Source organism: Rhinatrema bivittatum, chromosome 2, assembly GCF_901001135.1.
Source record: "Rhinatrema bivittatum chromosome 2, aRhiBiv1.1, whole genome shotgun sequence".
Classification (NCBI taxonomy): Eukaryota; Metazoa; Chordata; class Amphibia; order Gymnophiona; family Rhinatrematidae; genus Rhinatrema; species Rhinatrema bivittatum.
In genome coordinates, this window is record NC_042616.1 from 135,678,943 (window position 1) to 135,705,773 (window position 26,831).

At 42.5% G+C, this 26,831-nt stretch overlaps 1 protein-coding gene across 1 annotated transcript in view; it reads left to right on the top strand.

Moving 5' to 3' along the window:
* Window positions 1–26,831, top strand: part of MASTL (microtubule associated serine/threonine kinase like) — a 238,441-nt gene that overhangs the window by 124,768 nt on the left and 86,842 nt on the right. Inside the window, exon 7 of the mRNA XM_029588648.1 lies at window positions 17,748–17,917. Coding sequence (XP_029444508.1) covers window positions 17,748–17,917 — 170 coding nt within the window. The remainder of the gene's footprint in view (window positions 1–17,747; window positions 17,918–26,831) is intronic.

Consider the following 26,831-nt stretch of genomic DNA (forward strand, 5'->3'; position numbering starts at 1 on the left):
GGAGTGATATGGTCAGTTTTTCTAGTGTTTGTTAAGATTCTTGCCATAGCATTTTGGAGGATTTGAAGGGGTTTAATAGTAGAAGCTGGGAGGCCTATGAAAAGGGAGTTACAATAATCGAGTTTAGATAATATGGTAGTTTGCATAACAGTACGGAAGTCGTGGGCGTGTAGGAGGGGCTTCAGTTTTTTGAGGGTTTGAAGTTTATAGAAACCCCCTTTTAGCAGTGATTTAATGTGGGATTTGAAGCTCAGTTGATTGTCTAGGGAAACTCCCAAGTCTCTGACACTGGGCGGTAGTGTGTGAGCTTGTGAGGCGTTTTGAATCATTTGGTGGATCGAGTCGATTGGTTGGTTTGTTAGGATAAGGATTTCAGTTTTAGAGGCATTGAGTGCAAGGTGGAGATTGGAGAGGAGAGAGTTGATGGATGTCAGACAAATTTCCCAGTACTGCAGGGTTTCGTTGAGAGATTTCCGAATGGGAATAAGTATTTGCACGTCATCTGCATATAAGAAAAAATTTAGTCCTAGTTTAGAGAGTAAGTGGCAAAGTGGGAGTAGATATATATTGAAGAGGGTGGACGATAAGGAGGAGCCTTGTGGTACGCCTTGTGTGAGGGGAATGTGAGCGGATTCGAAGTTATCAAGCTTGACTAAGTACTTTCTGTGGTCAAGGTAAGAGGAGAACCAGGATAGGGCTGTATTTGAGATGCCTATTTCCTCTAAGCGTGATACTAGGATTTGATGGTTCACAGTATCGAAGGCAGCAGAGATATCAAGAAGGGCAAGTATATAGGATTGGCCGTGGTCCATGCCTTTGAGAATGGTGTCTGTTATAGCAAGTAGGAGTTTTTCGGTGCTTTGGTCTTGACGAAAGCCATATTGAGCGGGATGTAAGATATTGTTTTCTTCTAGGAAATCTGTGAGTTGCGTATTAACCACCTTCTCCATGATTTTGGATATAAAAGGCAGATTGGAAATGGGCCTGTAATTTGCAGGGTCATTGTGGTCGAGGGTGGGGTTTTTTTAGTAGTGGCTTTACAATGGCAAGTTTGAGTGGGTCGGGGACTTTCCCGGTGGTGATGGAGCAATTTATTATATCTGCTATAGGTTTTGCAATGGCGGAGGGAATGGTGAGGAGAATTTTTTATGGAATGGCGTCTGCGATATGGGTGGCTGGTCGCATCTTTTTTAGTATGGATTCAACTTCTTTCAAGGAGATGAGGTCAAGGGAGCCGAGATTCATTTTATTGTCAATAGGTAGTGGGTCTGTGGGGGCAGGATTGGGGGGAGCAGAGTTAGAATTTTGGAAATTTTATTTTTAAAGTAGTCTGCTAGTTTCTCACATTTCTCTATGCTGTTTTCATCTTGGGAGGAAGGAAAGGGAGATTTTGTGAGATCTGCAGCGAAGGAGAATAAGGCGTTGGGATTGAATTTATAGTTATGGATTTTAGCTGCGTAGAAGTCACGTTTGGCGAGGAGAGTTGCTTGTCGGTATGTATGCAATGTGTGTTTGTAGGCCATTTTGTGTGTGGGTGTAGATTGTTTGCGCCAGGTACGTTCCTTGGATCTGAGGTCTTGCTTCAGTTTTCTTAATTCATTGGTGTACCATGGCTTTCTCTCGGTGCGTGTAGGGGTTATTATTTTGTGGATAGTGGGGCAAAAGTCATTGGCAATATTAGAGATGGAATTATCCCATGACTGTAGAGCGGTATCTGGGTTAGTTAGGTCGAGGTTTTCACTTACTTTGCTGAAGGCTAGGGAGAGTTGCTCAGGAGGACATGGTTTGCGGAAAGAAATCATTTTTTTATGTGAGATTGAGATCGGTGTGTTGGTATTGATGGTGAGGTGGGCATTGATGAGAAAGTGGTCGGACCAGGGGATGGGGGTGGTGATGGGTGCTTGGGGTACTGTAATGCATGTATTAACAAAAAGGAGGTCGAGTGTGTGACCAGCTTTATGTGTAGGCTCGGAGATTAATTGTCTGAAGCCCAGGGCGTTGAGGGTGACGAGTAGGGTTTCGCAAGCAGGCGTGGGAGGGTGGGTGTCTACGTGGAGGTTGAAGTCTCCGAGTATCCCTGCGGGTGTATCCGGCTTTATGTTGGTGATGTATTCAATGAGGGGGGATGTATCCTGTTCAAGTATACCAGGGAGGGCATAGATAAGGCAGACCTGCAGGGATTTGGATTTAAAAAGACCAATTTCAAGTCTTGGAGGGGGGGGGAGATGGTTTGTAACTTGAGGTTAAGGTGTTTCTTATGATAAATTGTGGTCTACGATTCTCAAGGAACTGGAGGAGTGGAACAGATACAGCATTTTCTTGGCTAGGCAGAATCGCCGATGTTAAAATGACTATTCTTCCTAAACTGCTGTATCTGTTTCAGACCTTGCCGATTGATATACCCCGCCAACGGTTAGCCCAGTGGCAGAAGAGATTGATGTTGTATATCTGGGGTGGAAAACGACCACAAATTGCCCGCTACACTCTTTACAAGCCTAGAAAACGGGGTGGCTTGGGAGTTCCAAACTTGGAGCGATATTTTACAGCAGCCCGTTTCAAAACAATTACAGACTGGCACAAGCAGACTAATCCAAAGCTGTGGTTTCTCTTCAGTCAACAACTTATTGGGGAGTTGCCTCTATGTATTTTACTGTGGCAGCCCAAGAGTACCTGGGCGGTATGTCCTGAGGAGGTTTTACCTTCATCTATGTTGCTAGCCCTTCAGCTTTGGTATAGCAAAAAGAGCTTACTCCTTGGGAATCGTGAATATCATTTCTCCACCTATTTATATGCCAATAAGGATTTCACACCGGGCTGTGAGAGTCGGGCTTTCCAGAGGTGGAAGGAAAGGGGTATTAGCCAATGGGGACAAGTCCTGGGGCCCAAAGGTCTTCTCTCCTTTCAGGAATTGCAATTGAGGTTCGGTTTGGAGGGGCCTGATATCTTTTTATATCTGCAGTTATGCCATTATGCACGATCCTCTCAGCTATATGCTCATCTACAACTAGGGAAGTCTGAGTTTGAGGTGATTTGTCAAAAAGCTGATTTTACTGTCAAGTTATTATCAGTGCTGTATAATATGATGGAACTGGAACCATGGGTGAAAACCACGGCCATGTTGGCATGGGAACATGACTTACATTGTACTTTCTCATTTACGGAGTGGGAGGGGATATTCTTGGGCCTTGGTAAGGGGTTAATAGCAGCATCGTTAATAGAAAATTCTTTGAAGATGCTGTTTCAATGGTACTACTACCCGATCCGCCTTCACCGTATGTCGTCACACATTTCTGTTTGTGCTGGAGGGGGTGTCATAGTGAGGGCAGCTATTTTCATATGTGGTGGGCTTGTCCTTTACTTCGCTCACTGTGGGAGGCTGTTGAAACCTGGATTCAACAGATGTGTGGCGTTTCAGTGGGGCTACTCCCACAACATGCTTTGGGCTTACCCATGATACCGGGAAAAGAGGGATATAATAGACTAGTAAATTTTATATGTACTACCACAAGGAATGAAATTGCAAAGAAATGGAAGTCTGCTATATTACCGACATTGGCCGAAGTACAAGTTAAACTCTGACATATCTATATCATGGCAGAAATCACAGCCAGGCTTCAGAAACAACTTCGGAGATTTCAGGACATTTGGACAGTATACAGAACATGGAAGGAGGAGTTTGGGCGTGCAACTGCCCCATGAGGGGGACTTTTCACGTTAACCAGGGTTTATTTCTTTTGCATATTGGATTAACAATACCCTATTGCATCTTGTCTCTGTATCATTCACCCACAGAGCTATTATGTGTGAGGGCATCAGGGGAGGGGGGGGGGAGTTTGGGGGATGATAAAAGTACTCTATAATATAAATAGAAACAAAGACACGTGGAATATATACACTTATTTTATTATACTGGGCCACTATGTATACATTGTTCTTTGCTTATACTTGATGTTACATATTTGGGGAGGTATACATGCTTTACCGGTACTCTACCTGTTTCGGGTCATGTATATATGTTTCAGAGTTTGATGCATGTTGCCAAATGTCTTTTTCATCTTTAATAAAAATATTTAAATTAAAAAAAAAAAATGTCCAATTGATTAAAACCAAAAAATGCCCAAAGGTTCGCCCAACTGAGGCCGAATTTCGCCCACACTTGGGCTGCAACAGGAGCTGTAAAATATTACTAGTAAACTCATTAGTTGATATTTACATTTATGCAGAATAAAACAGAATTAAAATTCACAATCTGTTCACATACAATCTTATCAAACCTGAGGAACAGCAAATACAGAATTTTAGTCTCAACAAATTGATACATATTGATTTCTGAAAAAAATGTTAGAGAAAAATAGATAGGCATATGTATAAAATGTTGATTAAATGCATGCAAAAGAATAAAATGTGTACCTTGCTAATATGGCTGATTGATCAAGAGATTATTGCGCCCGATGCAAAATGAACTGCATTTTTTCTTAACTTGTCTTCATGCCGCTACTGTATCAGCTTCATCCAATCTGTTACTTTAAAAATATACACTACGAAAATGGCCAAAATTGATCCCTTTGTTATTTAATTAATTTAAATCACCATTATTTTATAAATGATGTTACTAGAAAAAAACCTACTGAAGAATTTAGTCGCGGTACAGAATAAAGTATGAGGCTTGCTTGATTCGTGAAACACAATCTATATTTGTCAGAGATGACCAAGTTTTTTGACTTAACCTTTAATCATACTGTAAATAAAATACCGGTATCTTGAATCACCAAAATGAACTAACCAAATATATGCCACTGAATAAAAAATTATCCAAACCTTTTAAATTAAAAATGCAACAAGTAAACTAACCAGGATAGTGAAGCAAATCAAAACGCCTTTAAAATCAGCATGCACAATTTTGAATACGATGAAATTACTGTGCTCGTCAGCATTTCACTTATTGCTAAAGAAAAAAAATAGTGGCACAAAGTAAAAACTTAGGGTTTGCAAGACACTATTTGGCAAAGTGGCTGGGGTTTTTTTTTTTAAATAAAAATTAATTATAAACTAATTATAAACTAATTTATATTTGTCTCGTTAGAACCAACTAAAAATAATGCTGGTTCCGATGTTATTTTAAAGCCACAATTGGTGCATACAATATACACTGATCCAATTAAAACTAATATGTGCCCATTAAATTATAAATGCCGCAAATAAAGTGATCATGAGCGTACCAAAAACACTTTTTGAAACAAAATGCCATACATATGATAAGACTTCCATGCACTTTTATCATTCGCTTTGGCTGATTCAGTACCCGAAGGTATTTTGTTACGACCCTGGTGGGAGTGTGGACCCTTGGCCTGTGTCGGGATTAACGCTATCTGGGAAGTAGGCCTGCTGCAGGTTCCCAACAACAGGAGGCGAAGGTGACAAAGACAGGGGCCGGCTGGAGTTTCACCAATACCAATCCCGTTCCCCGCGGGTTGAGCCTTTGGGTACCAGGACCAGCTGGACTTAGGTGGACTCCTGAGGCGACGGAAGTCAGTAGGAGATGAGGATCGCTGGTTGCTGGTTAGAAGGCCAGAAGAAGGTCTGATGCCAGTCCGAGATCTGAAGCCAGTCTGAGGTCAAGAGCCAGAAGGAGATCCGAACGGAGGAAGACGACCAGGGAGGAGCAGGTAAACAGGATCCGGGACAGCAGAGCGGGAGCGGAGAGCCAGAACAGGAAAAAGAAGCAGGAAATCTGGAACAACGACCAAAGCCAGAAGCTCGAGGAGCAGACCTGTAGCCAAGTCGTCAGAAGGGTGTCTGGCTACATATATAAATGCTTGCTGGCGCCTGACGTCATCCGGGAGGGCCGGCGGCAATTTCCTGCTGCGGGGCCTTTAAGGATTTCCCGGAGGTGCGCGCGCATGCCTAAGGGGAAGCCAGGGGCAGACCGTGCTGGCGGTGTCCTGCTTGTGGGAAGGCTTCGGCACGGCCCTGGCAGCGTGGAGGACCCGCCGTCTGTGTCGGCCAGGGCCGGAAGATGTGAGAAGCATCGAGACTCGGGGAGCTGGCAGGGCGCCGGGGCGACCGCGGCCGGTGAGTTCTAACATATTTACACTAATATGACCTTTTGGTCCGTTGTTTCTTCATTATAGACAATGTAATATATTAAATGAAAGCAAAACCTTATAAAACCACTACACTATAGCATGTCAGTTGGTAGTAATGATTTACCTGTCGTGATGCCAACCTACAACGTATGCATTGGGATTTGAGCTGTACTCATGGGATGTCTGCATTTAAAATGATGTAGAATGCTGCCAAAACCAGTCCTACGTCATTTCCTGGTCTCTTTACTTCACTTTAATAGATTCACGTAGTTAGTTAAAAAAAAAAAAAAAAAAATCTCTACATGATACAGCACATTAATAATACTGGAGGACTATAAAAATCACCATCTGCTTCTTTTAAACTCAAAAGAAAAACCATATGTGCAGTCATCATTACGCCTATTCATTTATTCCTACTTACCGTACCAAAAAAAATAAACAGTATTGGCCATAAACAATAAAAACACAAATACAATCACATTGAGGACATATCCAATATAGCTTATATATTCATCGTTCTTTACCAAGAAAAACAAGTGCATGCACATGCTGTAATACATAGTGATCATTAAAACTATTATTAAAACTTAAATCTTTGTAAGGCAACTTAAAAAGGATCAACTGCTACAAAAATACAGTCAAAAGGCAGAACGAAAAAATCTTGACACAAAATGATTTAAAAACATGTACTATATTTAAAATATACTAAATTTTAAATAATGGTTAAAATTGCTGCAAAAAACTTAAGATGAAAAGTCAATTATCTAAAAATAGAAACAAAGTAAAGGCTAAAAGAACATAAGAATAATGAATTGAAAAACTTAAGAAGATGAGAACGGTGTTCAGGAAGTATAAAGGATCCCAAAAAGAAGAATACAGGGAAGAATACTTGGTGAACTGAGGGAAATGAAGAAAGTAATCAGAAAATCAAAAGGTCAAGTGAAAGAAAAATTGCTGAAGAGGTAAAGAGAGGTGACAGAACATTTTTCAGATATATCAGAGAAAGAAGGAAGGCCCAAATTGGTATAGCGAAATTGAAAGGTGACAAGGAGCAAGGTATAGAGACAGATGAAGAAATGGCAGAAATATTAAACAAATACTTCAGGTCTGTATTCACTAAAGAAGACCTTGGAGAAGAACTGTTGCTGATTGACAAGACCATAAATGAGAATAGGGTAGACACAGAACCTTTTACAGAAGAGAGTTTTTGGGAAGAGCTAGGAAAACTGAAAGTGGCAAGGCAATGGGGCCGGATGAGATACATCCCAGCATACTGAGGGAGCTCAGAGATGCCCTTGTGGGCCTGCTGAAAGATCTGTTCAATAGATCCCTAGAAATGGGAGTGGTGCTGTGAGATTGGAGAAGAGCTGTTATGGTCACACTTCACAATAGTGGAAGTGGAGAGGAGGCTGGAAACTATAGGCCATTTAGCCTCACTTCGGTGGTGGGAAAATTAATGGAGACTGTGCTGAAAGAGAGCGAAAATAGTGAACTATGTATAATCCGGTAAGTTGCTGGATCCAAGACAGCATGGATTCACCAGAGGGAAGTCCTGTCGGACAAATCTGATTGATTTGTTTTTGATTCAAGACTAGAGAATTGGATTAGGGAATAGCGCTCAGTTGTGATTTACTTGGATTTTGGCGAAACCTTTGATACTGTCCCCGCATAGGAGGCTTGTGAATAAAATGAGAAGCTTTGGAGTCTGCGCCAAGGTGATGGAATCGATTACAAACTGGTTGACTAACAGGAGACAGCAGGTATTGGTAAATGGAACCTACTTTGAAGAGTAAACAATGTTAAGTGGAGTGACAAAAGGATTGGTATTGGGACTGGCTCAGTTCAATATCTTTGTGAGTGAAATTGCTGAAGGGATAGAAGGTAAATTTTGTCTATTTACGGATGATACAAAGATTTACAACAGAGTAGACACTCCTGAAGAGGTAGAGAGAATGAAAAGTGGTATGAAAAAGGTTGAAGTGTAGTCAAAGATTTGGCAGCTGGGATTCAATGCCAAGAAGTGCAGTTATGCATCTGGGATGCGGTAATCCAAAACAGCTGTATGTGATAGCTGCGAAAGACTGATTTGCATGATCCACGAGAGGAATCTTGGGATGATAGTGACTGGTGATCTGAAGGCAGTGAAGCAATGTGACAAGGTGATAGCTAAAGTCAGAAGAATGCTAGGCTGCATAGAGAGAGAGAGGAATAACTACCGGTAGTAAGAAAAAGGAAGTGATAATGCCCTTGTACAGGTCCTTGGTGAGGCCTCACCTAGAATAGAGTGTTCAGTTCTGGACCCCATATCTTAAAAAGGATGGAAGCAGTCCAGAGAAGAGCGACCAAAATGGTGCATGGTCAGTATCAGAAGGTTATGAGGAGAGGCTGAAGGATTTAAATATAAATGTTACTTTTGTAAACTGTTGTGATCTTCATTTGGAATGACGGTATATAAAATGTCTAAATAAATGAGAGGAGGTGCAGGGGAGATATGTATGGTACAAACCTTCAGATACCTAAAAGGTTTTAATGATGCACAAACTTCAAACTTTTTCCATTTAGTAGAATTTAGGTATCACTAAATGAAACTGCAGAGGGGTTGACTCAGAACCAACACCAGAAAATATTTCTTCACAGAGAGGGTGGTAATGCCTGGAATGCCTTTCCAGAGGAGATGGTGAAGACAAATTCAGTCAAAGAATTCAATGGCATAGGATAAACACTGTGGATCTCAAAAGGCTAGAGGATGAAAATGAAGAAAAAGGTGCATGGTGGTAACTTACTGTGCAGGGGTTAGTACTCTTATGCAGTAAGCCTTGATATTTTTGATTCAATGGCAGGTGGAAAAAGGGGAGTTGGGTTCAGACAACAACCATCGAGGGCCCCAACTTTTAAGGACTAGGGAACTAAACATGGGAATAACTTGCACGGAGCAGCAATTACTACCCTTGATAGAATGCAAGGGATTACTACCCTTATCAAATAAGCCTTGATGCTTTTGATGCAACTGCATCATCACGCTTCACCTTGGTGATAGGGAGGGGGGGAGTGGAATTGGATTCAGATGACCACCAACATTGGCTTTGACTTTTACAGTCTGGGGTACTGATATTTAGACACAAGTGAAAAAGTACAGGACTGCTTCTAAGGCCAAGTCCATAAGCAAAACACATTCGCACTGTCTAAATTTTCAAGAAGGCTCATCGAATAACTGCGCAGAGTGGAATTCCTACCTTTAAGAGAATCATGGGTAACCTGTACAGCATGGCAGATACTACATAAGAAGCTTGCTCGGCAGACATGATGGGCAATTTGGTGATAGTGTCTAATGATCTGAAGTCGGCGAAACAATGTGACAAGGCGATAGCAAAAGCCAGAAGAATGCTGGGCTGCATTGAGAGAGGAATATCGAGTAAGAAAAGGGAAGTGATTATCCCCTTGTACAGGTCCTTGGTGAGGCCTCACCTGGAGTACTGTGTTCAGTTCTGGAGACCGTATCTCCAAAGAAACAGAGACAAGATGGAAGCGGTCCAGAGAAGGGCGACCAGAAAGGTGGAGGGTCTTCATCGAATGACTTATGAGGAGAGATTGAAGAATCTAAATATGTACACCCTGGAAGAAAGGAGGAGCAGGGGTGATATGATTCAAACTTTCAGATACTTGAAAGGTTTTAACGATCCAAAGACAACACACCTTTTCCGTCGGAAAAAAATCAGCAGAACCAGGGGTCACGAGTTGAAGCTCCAAGGAGGAAGACTCAGAACCAATGTCAGGAAGTATTTCTTCACGGAGAGGGTGGTGGATGCCTGGAATGCCCTTCCGGAGGAAGTGATGAAGACCAGAACTGTGAAGGACTTCAAAGGGGCGTGGGATAAATACTGTGGATCCATCAAGTCTAGAGGACGTGAATGAAGAGTGGGTGGCTAACGGGAATGACGGCTACTGCCTAGAGATTATATCCTTATTCAATAAACATACACACGGTTAATGCGAATCCAACATTGCTCTAAGCTTCAACGGCATGAGGAAGTGTGGAAAAAAAGGATTTGCATTCACAAAAAGCGGGGAGTAGCTTGCTTGTTACGGCGGTTACTAACCCAAACTAAATAAGCCAGATACTTTACTTTCAATGCATATCCAGCATAGCTCTCTGCTTCAACGGCAGGGGAGAAAGTCTGATACTTCACGCAAATCCATCATAGCTCTCTGCTTTAACGGCAGGGGAGAAAGTCTGATACTTCACGCATATCCAGCATAGCTCTCTGCTTCAACGGCAGGGGGAACGTAGAAAGGTGGATCTATATACAGACAATAACCAACAAGGACTGAGTTACATAGTCTGGGTAAACAAAGGCATGGGTGTAGCTTGCTTATTGTGGCAGTTACTACCCCTAACTATGGAAGATATTCACTTGGATGCAGTTCCAACACTGCTCTCTACATTAATGATGTGGGTGGAAGGGAAATAGAACCAAAAGGTTACTAAGAGCCAAGAGTAACAGAAGTATGAGAGAAATAATTTAAAAAAAAAAAAGTGCATAGCTTGCTGGGCAGACTGGATGGGCCGTTTGGTCGTCTTCTGCCATCGTTTCTATGTTTCTATATATGTTTATGTTTCTATAATTTGGTCCTTTTCTGCCATTACACATAGAAACATAGAAATGGCAGCAGAAAAGGACCAAACGCTCTAACCAGTCTGCCCAGCAAGCTTATGGTATCATCTGCCGCACCATACAGGACACCCCCATATTTAGTTTCCCAGACCATCCCCAGTCCAATTCCCCGATACTTCTTGCCATTGAAGCAGAGAGCAATGTTAAGAGTTACATCAAAAGTATCTGGTTTATTGGTTAAGAGTAGTAACAGCCGCATCAGCAAGTTACCCCCATGCTTGTTTTCCTAGAACATACATTTCAATGTCCTTGTTGGTTGCTGTCTGGATCTAAATCCCCTTTTCCTCTTTTGCCCCTGCCATTAAAGCAGAGAGCATTAATGGAGTTGCATCAACAGTATGAAGGCTTATTTGTTAAGGATAGTAACCACCATGCAGTCTTTTCTTCATGTCTATCCTCTAGCCTTTTGGGATCCACAGTGGTTTATCCCATGCCCCTTTGAAATCTTTCACTATTTTTGTCTTCACCACCTCCTCCAGAAGGGCATTCCAGTCATCCACCACCCACTCCGTTACTGTTACTGTGTGTGTATTTTAGGTTTAGTACGCACATTTTTCTGCGCAAAAAAAGGGGCAGTCTAAGGACATTCCAGCAGGGCCAAGAAGAACATGTGCAGGTTGCTATTTTATAAGAGATTGCCTAATGCGAATGCATTAGGCAACTTATTCATCCAATTTTACACCTGCTAATTATCTAGCACAATTGATATTGGTCTTGTCTTTTGTCTGCTATTGTTGGATGGGAGAACTGGGTGAATTGGGAGGAGTTTATGGTAAAGTACTAGGAGGATCTCAATGAAGTACAAATGAAGTGGGTGATCTGGTAGAGGTATTGGCAAACTGATTTCAATTATGTGTGCATTTTAAAAAGTGTATCTACGCCCGCATATAAATCAGGGTTTTACGCCTTTTTTCTAAAATAGGTAGAAAAGTACATATGTTCAATGCATTGCTGATATTTGTGCATAATGAAATATAGCGCATATATAGGGGGAGAGTGTTACGCTGAGATGGAAGGGAGTGCTCCCCATAGCGGGACGAGGAATGTTTGCCCTTGCGGTGAGACGAAGCCTTATCTGGGAGTGGAGCTTGGAAGTCCGGAGACAAGACGTGGAGCTCGGAACACAGGGGTCGAGACATGGCAAGCAAGGTCCCTCAGGCACCCTACCCAGCCCATAGGCTGGTCACGGACCACACTGTCCTCAACACGCCCTACACGCCGGAAGGCTGGTCGCGGACCATGATAGGAGCAGGCAAGCTCTGGACGTAGACACAGGTCAGGAGAAGTTACCCCTTGGATCCTCCGGAGTCGGAACAGGATACAGTCTTAAAACAAGAACTTGGAACCGGAAGCTCGGATCATGTAAAAACAAGGAACCTCCGGAGGCACGGGTACTCAGGACTTGGGACATCAGGAACTTGGATGCCAGGCAGGAGCAAGGCGCAGCGAAGTCCATGGAGGAGGAGCTCCCAAGAGGACTGGCTCCTTGCCAAGGCAAGGATGGGAATGGCTGAGAAGCCCTTTTGTAGGGCTGGACCAGGAACGCCCAGGGAGGAGTTTCCAGAGGGCCACACCTGCTCTGTCCCTTTAAGAAGGGAAAGGTGGCATGGCCCTCACCCCTTAGGAGGAAGGGGCAGGACCATGGAGAGCGGCCATGCTGCCGCATCGGGAGAAGCAGGCCCTGAGACATCGGAGCGGCTTCTGCCGCGAAGAGGAGATGGAGGGAGGCTCCTGTCACTGAAGAGGAGCTCCGGAGCGGCCCATCGGCCGCAGAAGAGGACTGCGTCGACAGCAGCTTCCAGGCTATGAGAGGAAGACTGGTCGGCGGCTCCATGCCGCAGGAAAGGCCCCAGCTTCAGCAGCCTCCAGGCCACAGCCAGAAAGTGGTGGGGGCGGTCCGGGCTGCGGAGGGCAGCGGTGTTGGGAGCAGGGCCGGCACTGGGAAGAGGTAAGAGGCCTCCTATGGTTCCGGCCGCAGGAGGAAGCGCAACAGAGACTAGATGTGTATTCTATAATCTGCGTGGACCAGATAAGCACTGGTTATAAAATACTATAGTAGATTTCCATGCACCCATATACATGCATATATGGGACTGTATGGAGCTGTTTGAAAGGTATCCTCTTAAAGTAGATCACCATAACCAAAGTCCCCTGGTTTCCTGAGGTGTTAGAACAAAGGTCAGCAATTCCAGTTGTCAAGTGCCGCAAGCTGGTCTGGTTTTTAAGATATCTACATTGAATATTAATGAGCTGTATTGGCATGCTTCACCTCCACTGTGTGCAAATGTATCTCATGCATATTAATTGTGGATATCCTGAAAACCTTATGGGCTTATGGCCCTTAGGAACTGGAGTTGCCTACCCATGTGTTAGAAAATTCTGCTGTAATATAAAAAAAAAAAAGGAAAATTTTGAGTGCAATGACAGTCTTTAAATACCTGCAGTATAAGAGTATTTAATAGAAAAGGATGTCGGGGGATGGAGAGAAAAGAGTAAAAGCACTGAAAATAAGTTGTATGGTAAAGGCAGAATCTAAGGGTTTGATATCAAAACACTGAGTTACTGAGGAAGTTGGATGAAGAAATTGATGGTTTTATGTAATATTGGACAACCGATTTGGCCAAAGAAATCCCTAGAACAGTCTGAATAAATATATTTGGCATAGACTCCAAAGGTAAGGATTGATTGATTTAAAAGTATTTATATTCCGCATCCTTCAAAGTTCATGGTGCGGAACAAGCATGACATATATAATGCAATGGTCAATGTAAAAAAAACACAACATTATAAAAACAAAGATCATCTTCAGAAATAAGAAACATCAGAAAAGAACTTGAAGGGAGGGAAACACAATAAATAGAGATTGTTGGGGAATGCAAAAACATTATATCTAGCATGTATGATAAGGAATCAGGTGAGGTGAAAATTTGAGGCCGAAGAGAGACTGCAGTATTTCATGAGGATGCCTGTGAGGTACCTTAGTGCTATATGTTATAAAGGGGAGGGGAGGGGGGGGGGAATGAAGCTTCAGTGTACATGTGTGGGGGCTTTTTGCCTCCTTGAATTCTTTGCTGTCACTGAGGGAATATAGAGAGTGGTAAAAAGTTCCAGAGAATGGGACTAGCAATAGAGGGAGCCTTTTCTCGCTTTGTTGCTAGCCTTGCCTGCCAGGGGGAGGGGATATCTAGTAGCCATTGAGTTCTTGCATATACCGGTATGTTTGAAAGAAATAATTCAGTGGATGGCTAGTAAATTGGTGTTGAATAAGGAAAAAGCTGAGGTATTAGGAGTTTGAAAGGTATTTGAAAAGTGTAGGGATAGTGAATTTCAAGTAGAATTACATGGTTCTCTTGAAGTTGCTAAGAAAGTAAAGAGTTTAGGGGTTGAGTAAGAAGCCAGTTTATCAGCTGAAACACATGGGACCCGAGATTGAAAGTACATTCAGCTCTTAATGGCCAGACAGCTAGGACTTATCCGGCTATCTAGTGGTTCGCTGAATATCTTTTACCTGGCTTGAAAGTGGGTAGACAGAGGGTGGATCTGGGCAGTGCCACTTAGCCAGATAACTTATAGCCATGCCACTGAATATCCCATGTAACTTAGCCAAGTAAGTCTTATCTGGCTAAGTTTCATAAATGAAAATATATCAATGTGATACACCACTATGTCAGCGTTATAAACAACAATGCAAAAAAATCATAGGTAAAAACCTATCACGCTGATGTTGATAGAATTTTTTCAAATGCTAATCCGTTTTTTGTGATATGTAGCATCGACTTAATACACCTACTTAATGTGGAGTGTATTTCTTTAAAGTAAACTCTGTGGTGTGGAATAATAAAATATTAAAAGGAGTTAGAGGAAAGTTTCATACTCCATCCTCGCCTGACCGCAGGCGAGGATGGAGTAACATCTATCAGAGGCAAACACCAAATTTAACGACGCAGAGAAGTCCAGACCCCAGCAGTTGGTTGTCCAGCATTCATTTGCACACCCCTGAGGAAAGATTTGACATCTGAAACACGGATAGTTCGTGTCGGGACTGTTATCAGCAGACGGACATTTCACACCAACATCAAACGGGGAAGTCTGATTTTCATCTTATTGATTTATTCAGTATTGATGTTTGTTAAGCCTTTATTATGCATTGTTTGCATTGAAAGTTCATTTACCCTCTCGCCCCGGCAGAGTCTCTAGGTTATGATACCATAAAGAAAAGTAAAGAAAAAAATTCGTTTGATTATATACACAAAAAAATCCACATGGGAGGAGGAGGAGAGTTTATGATTATATATACCTACATTTATGTATGAAACTTTCCTCTAACTCCTTTTAATATTTTATTATTCCACACCACAGAGTTTACTTTAAAGAAATACACTCCACATTAAGTAGGTGTATTAAGTCGATGCTACATATCACAAAAAACGGATTAGCATTTGAAAAAATTCTATCAACATCAGCGTGATAGGTTTTTAAGTTTCATAAATGGCCATCTTTCAATTTTGGGCCCATGCTTTTTTGCAGCTAAAGATGTTGCGTCAGCTGAAGCCATTTTTGGATTCTCTTCATCTTTCAGATGGTAGTGTCGTCTATGTTTGAGTTCATTGGATTATTGCAATATTTTGTTGCTTGGAGCACCTAGAGTGATGATTCAGTTGCAGGTGCTATAAAATAATGCAGCAAGGGTGCTTTTTGGAAAGAATAGTTATGAGAGTGCTAAGCCTTTGCTGTTTGAATTACACTGGTTACCAGTAGTTGAACATGTAAGATTTAAGCTTTTGGTGACAGTGTTTAAATGTATGCAGGGTAAGGGACCAGAGTATTCACGAAAGAAATTAAAATGGTATGTGCCAGGTGAAAAATTGTGGTTCTACCAAGGTATTGAATTAGAAACTCAAGGAATTGCAAAAACAACTTTTACTTTTATGGCACCAGAACTCTGGAATAGTTTACCAGTTTGTTTTTTTTTAGAGCACAGCTGAGTTTACAAGTGTTTTGTAAGCTAGTAAAGAGCTTTTTATTTCCTGATTCAGATGGTTAGGTAAGAAATCAGTTAAGTATGAATGAAGGGATAAGATTATAGTTTAGGAATTTTGAGTTGGCAGATCTGGCAAATTGCAGTGGCAGAAAATGTGGCGTATGGTGGGGGCTTGATATTTACTCTGTGTGTTAGATGTAAACTGTATGTGTAAGTTTGTTTTTAATTTGTGTATTTGATAATTTCCAATAGCAAAATACATAATAAAATATCTTGGTACTTTGATTTGTATGGTATAAAAAATTGTAAATAAAATAATCCGAGTGATGGTAATTTTTGAACTGACTGCCTAGGTACAAGATCCATGGTACTTTGCAACTGTGGCTCGTGTACCTAGTTTTCAGCAGGAATTACATGTGTAATTTCCTTATTGAAAATTGTTGTGAATATAAAGTACCCACAGACTTTTGCATCTGGTTTTTCTACACATGTAGAATTATGAATATTTATTTATTTATTTTATTTATTTAAGGGCTTTTAAAATATACCGACATTCATAGAACATATCATGCCGGTTTACAATCAACTTTGTAGCAAGGAAAGAGAAATTACAAATAACAGGGAGAGGGGAAAGGGGAGCAGGGATGGAAAAGGAGAGAATGGGGGGCGGGTGCAAAGTAAGCGCATAAGTAGCGTGAAGAACATAGGTTGTAATCTATGTTCTATCTATGTAATATAATCTATGCGTGTAACATTTTTTGATCCCACCCAAAACATGTCCCTAGGAATACCTCCCTCAATATGGCTAAAAGTACATGCATCTGGAATTGCATATACTTTTTAGCTGGACTGAGTGAGGGCAGTTTCCAGACAGTTTACCTGGATAAATCGCTATTTACCTGCATAAATAACATTTAAAATAGCCTCAATATTTGAAAAGGTAAATAATACTTCTCTATTCACTTGTGCCACGCCACTTAGGATTTTTTTGAATTTATCATATTCCTTCTCGGTCATCTTTTCAAGCTGTATTTTGACAAAAAGAGGAAAGTGCATCTTTAAAACTGTGGAACCTCTTGCCATACGACATGGATGTCAGCACCTATTAGGCAGGCTTATGGAGGACAGATGACTCTGACATCTCTAAACTGACTGTTAGAAACAGGTAGGGTCTGACACAGAATGGACCGACTTAAGTACCCTTTTCATTTTTTTTTTCTGTGATCATCTGTTCAGCTTTTTAACATTTCATTCCTTCTGTGATTACATACTCCGGTATTTTCATGTCACGTTTTCTAGTTCTGATGCACTGCAGTCACCTAGAAGGAAATAGATAAGGATCTATTTTTACCCTCTTGTCTCCTTCCTGTTCTTTTTGTTTGCTGAGCAAGAACTAAATTAGACTTGTGTGCCTACTCAACCTACTTTGAGAGCAACAAAAAAGTGGTTTGTAATGCTAAACTAATACTATTTGAAGTTGGATATAAAGTGGCAGGCTTTGCTGCGGAGTTCTGCTAAGGCTTCTTCAGTCTCTGCATCACTCTTCTGTTCCAGTTTTGGGCTTCACTTTGATGGAAGCTATTAACCAGTGAATGGAAATTTTAGTGACAACTGTTAGATAGGGATATGGCTAAAATCAAAGAAAATGTACTTCTTGTAGAATATGACTTATTTATTTACAAATTTTTGTATACCGTCATTCGGTGGGTTCTATCATAACGGTTTACAGCATTTGCATAAAAGCTTCTAATCCAGTTTCAATTCCTAAATTCATACATATAAAATATTAATCGCACATAAAACGTATTCAAAGTATAATAATAACTTCAGCTGTGCATTGGTGAAAGACCTCTTTGTGCTATCACTTTTATTTTATTTACTTGCGACCATGACAGTACTGTACTGTGTTCCAGACAAACCATGCTTTTTGCAGCTTTGGCACGTTCTTTAAACTCACTGCAGCAATTTTGTATTAAACTGTACTTTCCCATTTTTATCACTCTCAAGGTCTTGATGCTTCACGTCCCTATACGCCAGGAAAGTGTCTAACTCCAGATCCACTCAAATACCAAATGAAGTTTGGAACATCCAGCACCAATAGCCCTTCCCTCTGCACCCTGTCCAGCATGGAAACAGAATGCTGCAGCAGCAGCCCCCAAAGGAAAAGTGATGGTCAAGTAAGTAATTCCTTTCCTTATTCAATTTCTGCTTTTCCTGTATATTAACAGTGTAATTTTGCTAATAAATTAGAATATTTTTATCTGTTCATAATTGAAGGGATTTGACAGGTCACAGTGTCTCCATGTTCAAGGTTCTTGTTTTACTCCTTTTTCACAGTGCCTTCATGCATTTCTGCACCTTAATACTGGCTTTTTGTTACGTATACCTATTACATTTTTCCATATTTGACACAATGTGCACCAATAATGATGTGGATGAGGCATCTGCCCTGTTGCACCTCAACGTCCTGTGATCTTCATGCATTTCTGTGCTTTGTCTTATTTTACATTGAATGTGGGCAGTTGGTTGCACTTCCAAACAAGTCAATATGATGCTGGTGATTATTTTATTTATTTTTTATAATCCTTTTTTGTGGACACCCCTTTTTTGTTTGCCTTGATTTCTTTTGGTGCCTGAGCCACAAATTTACTTCTTGACTTCTCAAAGTAATATGCAGTACTCTTAAGTGCTATACTTTTTTGGTGGTTTAGGAATCCCTTGGCAGCTTCTGCCATGAATTCTAGTGGATATGGAGATTTTTGGTGGTGGTCTTTATATTTATTTAGATAAGATTTTTTTTCTCTTCTTGTATGTACAGCTTTTTGTTTGCAAAAGCATCACCATCACATCGCATTAGAATAGTTCATGAAAATTCAAATTCCTTGAGCCCATAAAGTACTAAGAGTGTTTTGTTAACACTTTATACCAGATTATTCTTAGAAACCACCGCTAAGGTTTTCACTGCATTGACCTCCATAATGTTCACGTAATCCTTTAACTTCTAAAGGTTCTCTTGGGATCAGTGTCTCCAAATGGGTTTTTCTTGCGCATACCTCGACAGGAATGAACCTCATTTGTTAGCCAAGGTGTGTATGTTAAGAATAATCTCAATCTCTTGTATTTACCACTATTGCCCTTCTTAGTGCTTGCAGTATGCCAAAGAGTGCATTCTGGAGATCATAGGGTGTAATTTATATAGGCAACGTATCAAAATGTGCTTGGAAATTCTTCTTAATCAGGCCAGTGGCAGTCAATATATTTGGGACTATTTCTGTATCTTTCTGCCACATTTTCTTGGTCTCTGATTGCATCTCTTGGTACTTAAGGATCTTTTCCTTCATCACTCTAGTGATCTAGTATCGATCTTCCTATCAGTTGGAATGGGAATGTCCCAGGTGATCACAATTTCTTCATTCTCTTCTATTCTGTTAGGTTCATGCTTACAGTGCTTTTTTGGTGCATCAATGTTATGTTTACACAGTTTCCAGTGAATAAGCTGTGCCACTTTGTTCTTTTCTGACATTATCCCGTTACAACCAGTGATGAAATGTGCAACTTTTTCCAGTTCTGTTTTACAGAATCTGCATTTGTCCACTTTACCATTTTTTTCTATGTTAGCAATGAGCCATTTTGCCTGTAGTCCATTATCCTGTGCTGCAATTCTCAATCTCTCATCTCTAATTTTAAGTTCACCTCTCCTTAGCCACTGCTGTCAAATTTTTATCTATAAGGGGCTGTTGAAGTAACTCTTTGTACTTGCCATTATATTTGTACTTCTTCTAGTTAACTCTCCTTGTTTGCTGGTCTGATTAGTTAAAGAGTTTTTCTTTCGTTTTGCACATTTTATTGTTTATTTCCCCTTCTGCACTGGTAGATTCTTAGTCATGCCTTCTTTTTTTTTGTAATTAAAGTTTTTTATTGAAAGTGTGCAAAAAACATACAACTGTAGCATGAACGAATAAACCATGAACAATAAAGGCATGTTATCAAAACAATAGATATCGTTCCAATGACATATCAATGTGCAACAACTCTCTTATCTGCAATATCCCCTCCCTCCCACCCCTCTCCCACCCTACCATCTGCTGAGGAGAATAAGGAATAAACCGTGTGCAAAGAGGTCACAGGCAAGGCTGGTTGTTGTGAAGAATATTATGAGAGTGAAAAGGCTCAAAAGCCCTGTTGTGCTTGCCAATCTCTATACGGCTGCCACACCCTCCGTGATAAGGCCACCTCACTGGCTTTGAAGGAACCAATGCTATCATGCAACAGACTAAGGGTCTGCAGGCGACCATGAATTTTCTCAAAAGCAATAGGACCAGGCAATTTCCATTCCAAGGCAATCTGACATTTAGCAGCTGAGATAATATAAGTAGCCAGTTTTCCCTGAAGTGCTGGTAAATCAAACGGCATATTCAGTAACACCTGTTCAGGTGTGAGAACTATCTCACTCCCCAATACCTCTCGAAGGAGGGAAGTCAAGTCAGCCCAAAATTGCGTTGAATAGGGGCAAGTCCACCACATATGGTAGAACGTGCCATCTTCCCCACACCCTTTCCAGCATCGATTATCATAGGTGGATTTAAACTTGTGTAGCCTAGCAGGCGTATAATACCAGCGGAGTAAGATCTTATACCTATTCTCCAGCAACTGTGAATAGGGGAGACCTTTTTTTGTGCTAGCAAAGATCTGATCCCATGTCTCGTCCGACAAGGATCGTGTCAAATCTCTCTCCCAGGCTTGCATATATGCAGGCTTAACTTTAGGGTCCTTATTGAGATAATTATAGACCTGCGAGATTGCTTTCCTCAAGGTATCCGCTTGGTCACACCAAGACTCAAATTGTGTCTTCCCAGGGGCTAAGTCACCCCCCACCTTCTCCGCTTGAAAGAAATGTCTAATTTGTAGGTAGAGGAATACATCTCCCGGTGGTAAGCTATACCTCTCCTGCAAGGTTGCGAATGGGATAAGTCCCTCCAAGCCCCATAATTGGCCAAAGCTTTTAATCCCTTTCTCATTCCAACTTCCAAAAGTGCTGGATATCTGACCTGCAGGAAACTTAGAGTTCGTTTGAAAGCTGGAACTATAATAGTACCGTCTGTCTCCTGTCAACGGTATCCTCCACTTATCCCAAATCAGGACTGCATGAATAGTTGAGGCAGTAGCCTGGCCCAAGGGGGGACGTGTATTTTTAGGCTGCCATAATATGGAACCAAGGGGGGTCGTGCCCACCTGCTCTTGGGCAATGACCGCCCATTGCTTCTGTTCTTTTAATCTGTGCCAGTCGAACAGAGCTCTTAATTGGGATGCTACTAGGTACCACCTCAAATTTGGGACTCCCAACCCCCCCCCCCCCTCAGTCGGGGTCGGTACAAGACCGTTCTAGAAACCCTGGGAGGGCGACGTTTCCATATGTAGGAAAAGATACGCCTCTGCCAACTATTAACCATCGCATCAGGGATATGAATCGGGAGCGCCTGGAACAAATAGCCAAGCCAGGGAAGCACATTCATTTTTACCGACGCTATCCTCCCCGTCCAGGAGAGATATAGTTCAGACCAGCGATCCAGATCATCAAAGATTTTACGGATTAGGGGCGGGTAGTTCAGCTGATAGAGCTCCGCTGGATCTTTACTGATGTATACGCCAAAATATTTTATTTTGGAAGACGCCCATCGGAACTGAAACTGTTGTTTAAGGTCCAACAGCTCAGAGGTGGGCAGGGTAATATTAAGAATCTCGGACTTGTCTATGTTGAGTTTAAATCCAGAAACCGCACCAAACGTACTTAAAGCATCTAAAGCCCCTTTTAACGATATGGCCGGCTTAGTCAGGGTAAACAAAATGTCGTCCGTAAACATGGACATTTTATAGGACCCGTCTCCTATCTCTACCCCACTGATCCCCGAGGTATTACGCACCGTGGTGGCCAACGGTTCCAAAAACAAGGCGAACAATAAAGGAGACAGGGGACAGCCTTGTCGAGTTCCCCGCTGGGTGGCAAAGGCTTCGGAATAAGTTCCATTAACCTTTACCCGAGCCGAGGGGTTTTGTCCCCAAAATTCATGGCCCATAAAGTCTGAAATAAAAACGGCCAGTGCACCATGTCGAAGGCTTTCTCTGCGTCTACAGAGAGCAAGACCAACGGCACCCCCTCCCGCCTGGCCCACCAAATTAAATCTACGATTTTATGGATGATGTCCGCTGCCATTCTGCCAGGAATAAACCCTGCCTGATCTGTATGCACTAACTTCCCCATGACCCTATTCATCCTATTTGCCATAATTTTAGCTAAAAGTTTAAGGTCAATATTGAGAAGTGAGATGGGCCGATACGAGCCACACTGAGTGGGGTCTCTCCCCGGTTTCCCTAGGATGGTGATTCCGGCTTCATTAGAGCCTGACCTCAAGGGATCCCCGTCTCGCAGGAAGTTGAATAACTCCCCAAGCAAAGGGGTTAAGGAGTCGGCAAAGGTTTTGTAAAAATGGGGCGTATAGCCATCAAGGCCCGGAGCCTTATTGGCCTTAAGATCCTTAATAGCCCACTGTATTTCCAGGGCGGAGATCTCCTGGTCTAGCATGTGCCGTTCTTCTAACGTTAAAACTGGGAGGGTAACCCTATCAAGATAGCCCTGAATCTGGTCAGCAGTAATATGCGTTTCAGCAGCATATAAGGTACCATAGAATTCCTGGAATCTCTTGCGGATATCCGGGGGGGAGGTTAACAAATCACCCCCTACCGCTTGAATTCCCAAAATCTGATTCTGGGTTTGTCTGCGCCGTAAATATCTGGCCAAGAGTTTCCCGGATCTATTTCCCCAAGCATATCTTTCTAAATTCAACATTTTTAATTTGTCCGTCAGCTCAGCCGAGGCCAGCGTGTTCAATTCCATTCGAGCCTGCTGTAAGGAAGCGTAGGTAGCCCCCGAAAGCGTAGTTTTATGTTCCCTGGCCAGGGCCTCAATCTTCTGGAGAAGCAGCTGTTGGTGCGCTAATTTAGTACGTTTCATGTAGGCTCCCTGAGATATACATTTTCCTCTCAAGACTGCTTTAAGGCAGTCCCAGATCAAGGTGGGCGTCCCTTTATTATAAGTAACGTACTCTTGAATGTCATCAATTAACTGTTGGCGAAATTTATCATCCCTCAATAAGGTGTCATTTAACTTCCAGGTTTTAATGCCTGAGGCTACATAGCGACCCCGCAACTTTAAAGTTATGGAGGCATGATCGGACCACGTAATAGTCTGTACATCTACATCCCCAATTCTGTCCACCAGTAGTGAATCAATCAAAAAGAAATCTATACGGGAGTATGATTGGTGGGAGGCAGAGAAAAACGTGTATTCGCGTCCCGTTGGGTTCTGCTGTCTCCAGGGATCTACCAAATGCCAGGTTTGCATAAGAGACTTCAAACGCTTTCGATGAGAGCGGGAGCCTTCTTGGGCCCCCCTGGAGGTGTCTAAAAGGGATCCAGGGTCAAATTAAAATCGCCCACCACTATTAGTAGTCCCTCCCCCTTCTTTGTCTAGTAACTCATCAAGCTGGGAATAAAAATCCCTCTGGTGATCATTAGGCGCATATATAGTCAATAAAGTATAGGTGGTCCCCTGATAGTCAAAACATACAAGCACATATCGCCCATTCTCATCACTGATATGTTTGCGTATAACATAGTCCTCCCCTCGACAGAAAAGAATACAGACTTCTGTATATTTCGCCTTCGGCCTGGCCGCTGAGAACACCCTGTGGGGGAACTCTGGCCAATGTAGTAAATGCTCATACCGTTTGGTTAAGTGGGTCTCTTGGAGACATATTATCTGGGCACCCAGGGATTTAATATCCTGCCGAAGGAGATGCCGTTTTCTTGGGATGTGGAGCCCCTTAACATTGAGAGAGTAAATATGTACCGCCATCATGGAAAGAGTGTACTAGCCACTGGTGGCACAGGGGTAGCATGCATACCAAGCCAGGATCTCATCAGGGCCCATAATACCCATCCACTCCCCCTTATCAAATATGAGAGCTCCCAAGTCCCGGTAACTGACCTGCATTTGCCATACAACACGGTTATCCTATCTTTCCACATTCCCCCCGACCCCCCTTGGAAATATGTGCCACAACCGCATGGCGCTTCTGCCGAAGCAGAGGAGACCAGGGAAGTCCCTGTAGCGGCCCTCCGCTACTCCAGTGCCATTCACCTTAAACACTTTGTGAACCGAGCTGGCTATAAACATACATATGTGAAACAATTTAACTTCGTCCCCCGATGCAACGCGCATCTCGTCAAACCAGACTACCAGAGCGTACAGCACCAACCAAACGCTTCTGCCCCATCAAAACTCGCCGAAAAGTCAATTCAGGTACAAGAACTCAGCAAGTCTATCGGAGAGAACCACGTCAGGTCCCATCTCGCTTCTCCATCGCCGCTATAATCTGTCCACTTGCGTTTCGGCGCAACCTGCGGCCTCCATGCTCCACCCGCTGCCATCTTCTGACCTCCGGCCTCGCACGCTGTGGCTGCGGCGCTGGTACTGTAACTGGAAAACCTGCAGTCGTCAAAATGGCTGCCGCTTCCGTGACACTGAGGGCCTTGGATGTGACTCCTTGAATGGTGACCGCTAGACCCCCCGGAAACAACCACCGGTAGCGAATTTTCTCCCTGCGGAGCACCGATGTTACAGGTTGGTATTCTTGCCTTTTTTTCAATGTGATGGAGGAGATATCGGCAAACACCGCAATGTGGTTTGACTCCCACTGCCATGATTGCTGCCGGCGCGCCACTGCCAGGATCCGCTCCTTGATGGGGAATCTCAAAAAGCAGGCTATGATATCACGCGGCTGATTATTGCCACGGGGACCCAGGGTACGATGCGCCCTTTCAATCTCTATGTCCGGCTCTGCTGCCAATGGTTCCCCTGACGTGTCGGGTGAAAGAAAAAACTTACACAGAGAGCGCACCACCGCCTCGCAGTCGGCATATAGCTCAGTCTCTGGGATGCCCCGAAACCGCAGATTACTTCTGCGACTTCTATTCTCGAGATCTTCCAATTTCGCAGTGACTTCTGCACATTTCTGGTTAAGAGAGGCCTCCGCTTCCTGCAGCTGATCCAGGCGTATTTCTTGGCCCTCCAAACGGATATCGCAGTCATCAACCCGCCGGCCGATGGCCACCATATCTTCCCGCAGTTCCGCCATTTGCTCCATCATCTCCCGTTTGTTAGTTTTCATATCCTGATGGAGATCCTGGAACCAGCGGCGAAATTCATCTCGGGTGGGCATACTAGTGTCTCTCTGCCCCAGCTCCGATTCGGAATTCGCGCCCTCCTCCATCGCCTCGCCGGGTTCGGCCGGCGGATCACGATCTTCGGCAGGCCCCTCTTCTTCTTTCCCCTTCGCGTAAGTAAACTGCCGCAAATCGGGTCCCTTGCGTTTGGATGCCATATCGTGGATGTGCTAGGGTATCGATATGATCGCCTAGATGCAAGGAAGGACGGATGGTGCTCGATTCTCTGCAATAATAGCATTAGGCACTCCGGAGCAACTGGCTCAGGCCGCCATTCAGGTGCATGACGTCACCCGTCTCCTTAGTCATGTCTTCTAATGATTATCCAAGCTTAAGGGCTGAGGCTGATGCTGCTTGTTCACCTTCAGCATTTTTTGGCCATTTGGGCCTTCTGATTAAATATGCCTGAAGTCCTCTGAAGGTAACTCTGTTATGTGTAGTCTGTTTCTGTAAGATCCCACCCTCAGCTCCAGGGATATGCAACTTTGGCATATGCTTTTTTTTTTTTTCTTTTTTAGTAATAATTTTATTCAAGAACTGGTTCTTATAGGTTACCTTATGGCCATGATGGAGTGTTCTTGTTTTTATATCCAATTTTTCAAGATTTCTAAGGGGCCATTTCCAAAGCTTGTATGAGAGTGCAAGGATTGCAAGCTTATTAATAGCTTGTATTTTATTCTGTGCAGATAAAGCACTTTTCAGTATCAGTTTGTCTCCGGAAGTACTCTTTGTATATCTTTTCTCTCAGTATTTTATGCTGAATTTTTCCATGTTCCTCTACTCCTAAATATTTGTATACATCTTCCTGTTTCAATTCTTTTATTTTACAATCCTAAATCAGGGAGATGTTTTCAGTTTTGCTTAATTTCCCTTTAAGGAAGGTCAGCTTTGCACATTTGTCCAAACCAAAGGTTATCCTGATGTCATCTGAGAAACTCTTCACAGCTCAGTTGTTCTGCTAAATGACCATCACAAGAGCTACAAAATTTCAAGCCATCTGCAAACAGTAGGTGGGATGTCATTGGTTGCGGGTTGTTGTCTCTAGGATTAAGACTATTCCATAGCTCAAGGAGTTAGAGTACTCAGTAGATTTAATGCCAAACAAAACAAGAGTGCTGGAGATGAGTGAGGGATTATGAATCGGAGGAGTCAGAGGAACACACTTGGAAAATTACCCAATCCTTCCTTCTTGTAATAATAATAAGAACTAACTGTGATATAAGAGCATGTAAGTATAATTACCAAGTATAATATCGTGAAAAAAACAAAACACATTATATATCAGCAGAGTAAATAATTTTCCCCCATTAAAAGGGATAAATATTAGAGATGTGGTTCGTTTTGGGTCCCCCTCGGGTAATTTTGTTTTTTTCTGCGGGTCAGGATATTTTTTTTTTTCTGGTTCCTAAATTTCGTGTTAGTGCGCACTAATGCTAAATCCCTTTAGTGCGCCCTAACACAAAATACAAACTTTTCTGAAATTTCGGAAAAATTTCTGTTGTTTTTGAGTGCTCCCAAACTGTGACGAATTAGACAATTTCGTTGAAATTGTCTAATTCGTTTAAAACAAATGCACATCTCTGATAAATATATACAAGGGCCTAGCAAAAGCTGCCACTTTCCTAGCGTGTAGCAGATGGACTCAGGACCAGTGGGTATAGTGTACTCCTGATAGCAGATGGGAGACAGTCAGCTTTCAAGCTGACGTCAGCCTACATATACCCGTACAGGAAGCTTAGCTCTTTAGTATTTCTCCATCTCCTAAGCAGATAGGGACACTACACACACTTGCACAGTGTTAGAAAATCC